This window comes from Nicotiana attenuata, chromosome 11 (assembly GCF_001879085.1).
Source record: "Nicotiana attenuata strain UT chromosome 11, NIATTr2, whole genome shotgun sequence".
Lineage (NCBI taxonomy): Eukaryota > Viridiplantae > Streptophyta > Magnoliopsida > Solanales > Solanaceae > Nicotiana > Nicotiana attenuata.
The window spans coordinates 59,710,298-59,717,352 of NC_031999.1; the positions used below are offsets into that span (position 1 = coordinate 59,710,298).

General features: G+C 33.9%; 1 protein-coding gene across 1 annotated transcript; it reads right to left on the minus strand.

Moving 5' to 3' along the window:
- On the minus strand, positions 72–4,860 carry LOC109234934 (transcription initiation factor TFIID subunit 4b-like). The gene is made up of 4 exons (XM_019400974.1): positions 4,629–4,860; positions 3,053–3,167; positions 2,798–2,897; positions 72–640 (listed from the first exon to the last, which is right to left on the minus strand). The coding sequence occupies exons 2-4, from the start codon at positions 3,089–3,091 to the stop codon at positions 72–74; spliced, it is 708 nt and encodes a 235-aa protein (XP_019256519.1). The 5' UTR covers positions 3,092–3,167; positions 4,629–4,860.

Below are 7,055 nucleotides of genomic sequence, written 5' to 3' on the forward strand. Positions count from 1 at the left end.
ATAACATAACAAAAAGAAAAGAGTAAATAGATACAGAAAAACAGTTTAGGCTCTAACAAACTACCCTGAGTTTAGGTAGAGAGTCTGAAGATGCATCGCCCTGTCTTGTCGAGTTGGCGTTGTATGTGAGGGATAAGGATGGAAAAAGGCACTTGTTTGCCCTGGTTAACTACATCGATTGCTGGTTGGCTACTCAAATCAGTTGCAGATTTTGGTTGATAACTTGTCTTTGCTGCCATCAATTGCTGACCGCTAGTCCCTGTTGGAAATGACTGCATAGATTGTTGATTACTCAATCCCTGCAAGTTTAGATGCCGGGAATCTAAATTTTCAGGATTCTTTTCAGATCTCTTCAAATTCAACACCTCAAAGGCGTGAAGTGTGTTTTGTTCAGCCCTCGGTAGTTGATAAGCATCTTTGGCATGTATATGCTGCAAACGAAGGGAATTAAGCTCCTGTGAGGAATCATCTTCGTGTTGTTGAGTAGGAGCATCTATACCATGCTGCTTTAGTTCCAAATCAGATGAATCTCCCTCCTTTTGCTGCATGTTCTGCGAATTTTGAAGACTCTGATGATCGGCATTTTCATCATCGCCAGAAGTTTGCCATGGAGCAGACTGATTTAAGGTGCAACAACTTCCTGAGACAATTTACTGCATGTTAACGTTGTTAAAAGATGAGATATTTTTCTCAGAGAAGAAAGAGTAATGTACTGTTAAAGGGCATTAGCACCTTCATCTTCGTGTTTCCACAATTCAAATCAAGAGGGACCTGATATCCCTCCTCTTAGACACTACCTACCCTAGCCCACTCCTATACAACAGGGGGAAAAGAGGGGAAAAAGAGAAATGAAGCAAGTGATAAAGGTGCAGGGGGATTCTAGTTCCAGCCACAAAAAGGAAATAATTTTCATAGAAAGTGACTTCGCCAGTGGAATGTTTGTGTTGGTAATGCATGAACAACCTAAACGAAATTCCAAACTGGAACCAGAACATTACTCTATTCAAATAGGCATCTTTAATACTGCATTTTATGTAGAGGAGAAATCTATTAACGCATTATTCACAAAACTAAATCACGTCTTTTATACTTGCGCAACATTTTTGTGAACACACCAATAAGAATCACATATTATGACGCATTTACGGCTACATATATGCATGTAAAATCATATAGACTGACAACCTTTTCCAATCTCCCTTATTGAAATGGTTGCATATCCCTAGAGAACTACAGAACTCTCTCGCCTTTCTTGCCACCATTTCCCTTGAGGCCTTTCTCTTTTAACCTTGAGTTGATAATAATTTTGTATTTTCTCAATTATATACTCCCTCCGTTTCAATTTAAGTGAACCTATTTGACTGGGCACAGAGTTTAAGAAAAAAGAGGACTTTTGAACTTGTGGTGTAAAATGAGACACATATATTTTGTGTAGCTATAAACCATTGCATAAAAGTAAATTGCATCCAAATATGGATAGGGATCATTCTTTATGGCATGGACTAAAAAGGAAATAGGTTCACATAAATTGAAATGGAGGGAGTATTACTTTTCAATGATTAGAGAAGTAAATACCATCTATTCGTTGATTACCAGTGTTGAAGTGTGTGATATTTCCTAAAAGCTTAAGTTGTTAGAGAGATAACACTTTTATTTATTTAATCGTGTCTTAAACATGCCCCATCACGTGCAAGCTTGATATTTTTCATGGGCCAAGCACGTGGAAATTCTTAATAATGGGTGTCGGTGAGACTCAAACCCAGTATCTCTGCTCTAATATCATGTTGAAGTGTGTGACCATCTCATCTAAAAGCTTAAGTTGTTATAGAGAGCGTACTTTTGTTTATTTAATTATGTCTTCAACATAGAAACATGGCCAATGAAATTTCTTATTATGACCTTGCTCTCAATCATTAGAAGTGACCAAATCCACAACTTTCAACACAGAATTAAGAGCATGTTGACCTACTCCACAAACCAAATTTTACAAAAGGAATGTTTAAAATTAAACAAGCCATTAAAAAAAACAGGATTGACTAGCAAAACCTTCCAAAAAGTTGTTCATTACCCACAGACTACATTTTACTATAAGCATGGCTGAGAAATAGTAGGATCCTTGGAACTAAACAGACACTACTAAAAAAAACTGACATTGCCACTGTAATCTTGAAATATGGTAACCAAGCACATTAAGAAAATGTAGCTGGCAGAAAAGGAACTACAAGAGTCGTTCAGATGGCATGTGGCATGCATATAAATCCTGCTTAATTTTACCTTTTACCATTCAACTACTAGGGTAACCCTCAAATCATTTCTTTTTTACTGCATGCCTTGTGAGACAACCACACATGTTAAGATATCATTTCACCGCATGCCTTGAATGGTTTAATTAACTGACATCTAATTCCTGGAGCTTTGTCCAAGGCTTATGGGCAAAATAAGCTTTCTTTCTATCGTAAATGTTATGTGTCATCATTTTCTATTATTTGTAGTATTCTCTAATCATCACTCTTCAATATTGATACATGCCCCCCCCCCCCCCCCCCAATTCCACTCCCAAACACAAGCCGATATATCCCAATCTTTGAGAACAGAATCCTCCTAAATAATTTTTATACAAGTCTATATCTGCTAGAGGTAATCTACTGCTCAGATTCGCGAATGTCGATCCAATCTTCATAAAAAACTCTATCGAATTAAAAATACACCATAAATTATATAAACCATATTGGTAAATTTAAGAAAGATTAATACAACATTGTGCAAAGAAAAGCCAAAAGATATATGATACCCCTACCAGAATCTGATGGCTGAGATGTTGAACTGTCTCCTTTAATATTCTTATTTAAGGCAGCAGTGAACGCCTCCGAATCTGCCTCCGAATGCATTGACTCATCCTGCGGACATTATTCAGTATGAATCTGCTCCCCGGCAATTATAATAAAAAGGAAGAAAGAAGATCCAGAAATTGGAATTTTTAATGCGCAACTCTTTTGACGAGTTGAGTACTACAGGGATAAGCTAAATATAGGATATGGAAGGAAAAGAGGACCTCATCTTCCTCAAGGAGCTTCATCATGGAAGGGTCCATTTCTGCAATTATGCAGGAACTTTTGTGTATGTTTGTGGTAAATGAGCTCCGTTGGCTGGGCTTAAATCTGCAAGGTCTTTGATGTGGAAAACTGGTTAAATATGTCAGTCAGAATAATTCATGCATTAAAATCAGGGAGATTTCTTAATAGCTCATTTTACAAAGTGTATGATAGTCTTAACAAGAGAATCCAGAAAGAAGAAAGGATTTTCCCATCTCAATAGATGAACTGCCTGACAAGCATAATCTTTATGGCTTATGGTTTTTAAATAAGATTTCCTGCGGTTAATGGATAACCATTTGTTATCAGTGGAGAATTTCTTTTGATCTTAATTCAGGTGAACCGAAACCATAAACTGGAGGCTTATTATCAATTGGGTCACTTAGCCATGCTTCATAATTAGAAAAACAAGCACCGTTGGACATACATTTCTTCCCTTTTTCCTTTTATATTTTCCATTTTTTCATCAAATAGTAGTAAGAAAACGTATTCTCTCCATTTCATTTAATAAGACTGCATTTGATTGTACACAATCAGATCATTTTAAGATTTCATGCTTTCTTTTTTAAAATTGACAATTTCTTCAACAGGACTATAACTTCGTATCTTTGCGAATAAAGGCAATAACCACCAAGTGTCTCAATCTTAAACTAAGTTGGACTCGGCTAATCATCTGCACACATTCTGCTCTATTCGGGTCCAAAACACTTCTTGCTTATAAACAATCTGTCGCCAAAAGCAACTTAAACATTCTCTAAATCTCGCGTTATTCTTACACTAGCATCCAAGCTCTAACCAGACTCAAAAGGCTCTTGACAAACACCAGACATAAGTATAATAAAAATAACTAGCACATTAATCCCGAGTCCTAACTGTATTTTTATGATTGAGAAATCTCCGGGGACTAGTGACAGCCTGTTAAGAACTCAGTGGCTGCCCCTTTACCATTCTCCACTTAAATACAAAACCTTTATCTTTGACAGGTTTCAAACTAGTGACGTGTGTCCAACCCACATATCATGTGTTGCATTCTTACCACTAGACTAAAGCCTTGGTGGCAATCTTGACTAAATGTTTTGCGTCATTCTTTCCAATCCCACCACCTCACTAACTACTAAGTATACGACCACTGGACAAACTAAGTTGACAAAGATAGTTCATGCCCCACTAATAGGAATTTATTTCTTATAAAAAGGGGTACTTTCTTTTTGAAGTCTAATAGCAATACAAACATAGATAGTTATTGCTTAATGGTATTTAGTTCAAAAGAAAAAGGGGGGGAAGAACGAGCTCTTACTACCAATAAAGTATAAACAAGTAATACAATCCCGTTTATCTGGAGGTGTAAAAATTAGCGAATGTGTATGTGACTGAACTCAAAACCTACCAAACAAACAAAAACGTAACCCTAACTTTGTGGCTTTTAAATTCGAACGTGATAAACAAAGTACAAACATCTTGTAAGCATACAGAGGAACATTACCGCATGAAAAATGATAAAACCCAAATATTGTTAGGGAAGAAGCTCAAAAATACCTATATCAAAGAGTCTGACGAAGCTGCCGAAGACTGGATTGTCCCTAAAACGTTTAGCGAAACCATCTCCATAGGTTGGTTCAAGAAACAAGGGAAAATTTTCATCTTAAGAAGAATTAAGTACTGCTTACTTGATTGGGTAAAACAGCGCGGGAAAGAGAGAGAGAGCAGAAACAAGGAGAATGATGATCCTTCGAAAAGCGGGTTCGGAAAGAAAAGTTTTGAAAAAGAAAAGCTTTACCAATCAAAATAAAGAGAAAATAGTACGGGTAGTCAATTTTCGGATTTTCCATTCAAAAATAGCGAGTCAAGTCATTTAAAAATAATCATTTTTTTGCTACAACAGAGATGATCCATCATAATATAGTGGAGTTCATATTATGCTAGACCGATATAATTTGCTGGCTCTAGTATAATATACTGAATTTCAGTATATTATGCTGGATTATTTTTCGAATTTTGAATAATATTTTCGTTCAGACTTAACTTTACCTAAAGAGTAGCTAAATTTCAATGACTTTTGAAATTGTGGCTATTTTTGAATGAACACTTATAAATCTGACTATTTTTTAATTTCTCAGGTAACCCTCTCGTTAAAATATGACCCTGTTGGCCAAGTGCCAAAAGTTTGCTTATTATGCTAAAACTAGTTAATAGATGATCAACATTTCTATTTAATAATTTTAGTAAATAAAGCTATAATATTATATAAATAAGAAAGTATATAACGTACGTCATACAACACTATCAACTATACTCAACGTAAGTAAGTCGATAAAAATATTATAGAAGTTAGAAAGCAAATATTTAAGCAAAGAAATTAAATATATACGCGGAAAAATAACCATTGCATCGTATAGTGATTATAATTAGAAGTAAATAATATTCATAATCATAGACTTTTGTATTCTTAGTTAAGTCTTGTTCGCAAATAGTGTCATATTATTACAAGTAATAGCATGTATGAGTGAGGAAAATGGAAATAAGTGGGAATCATTTACACCCCCGAACTTTGCTTAAAAATTCAAACTCTCCTCCAACATTGAATAATAGACATCATCTCTCTCATATCTCAAATAGGTGTTTTTAAATGCTTATTTTATCCTTATATTATCAACATTTATCTCTTATTTTTAATATTTTTAATTATCATGATACTAATTCATTAACATTGGTCTCCACTATCCCCATGTTCCTGAGAACCTCATGACAGCTGTCCAAATAATCTTGGGGATCCTCAGAAGATGCACCGCTAAAAGTGGTAGTGAAGAGCTTGGTGAAACCTATCCAACCTCCACAAAGCCTCCAAAAAGAAAAAGGTGTAAGAATGTTTCTATCTGGCAGTAAAAATACATGAATGAATAAAGGAATAGTATGTGACAGAATAAGACAACGTTAGACAATGGTTCCAAAATAGCCGTCCACTAAATCTCTAAACTAATAATAGCCGGTAGATGTATAATATATGTATAATTCGTATATAATATATGTATAACTATGTATAATTAATGTATATTTATATATATCGGCTAGAAAAAGTAAACAGTGAATTTGATTGACTATTTAGAGTAACAATCCTTTTTTATTGCAATTTTAGAAAACTTAAAAAGATGTGTTAATGAATTAGTATCATGATAATTAAAAATATTAAAAATAAGAGATAAATGTTGATAATATAAGGATAAAATAAGCATTTAAAAACACCTATTTGAGATATGAGAGAGATGATGTCTATTATTCAATGTTGGAGGAGAGTTTGAATTTTTAAGCAAAGTTCGGGGGTGTAAATGATTCCCACTTATTTCCATTTTCCTCACTCATACATGCTATTACTTGTAATAATATGACACTATTTGCGAACAAGACTTAACTAAGAATACAAAAGTCTATGATTATGAATATTATTTACTTCTAATTATAATCACTATACGATGTGCAATGGTTATTTTTCCGCGTATATATTTAATTTCTTTGCTTAAATTATGTTGCTTTCTAACTTCTTATAATATTTTATCGACTTACTACGTTGAGTATAGTTATAGTGTTGTATGACGTACGTTATATACTTTCTTATTTATATAATATTATAGCTTATTTACTAAAATTATTAATTAAAAATGTTGATCATCTAATAACTAGTTTTAGCATAATAAGCAAATTTTGGCACTTGGCCAACAGGGTCATATTTTAACGAGAGGGTTACCTGAGAAATTAAAAAATAGTCAGATTTATAAGTGTTCATTCAAAAATAGCCACAATTTCAAAAGTCATTGAAATTTAGCTACTCTTTAGGTAAAGTTAAGTCTGAACGAAAATATTATTCAAAATTCGAAAAATAATCCAGCATAATATACTGAAATTCAGTATATTATACTAGAGCCAGCAAATTATATCGGTCTAGCATAATATGAACTCCACTATATTATG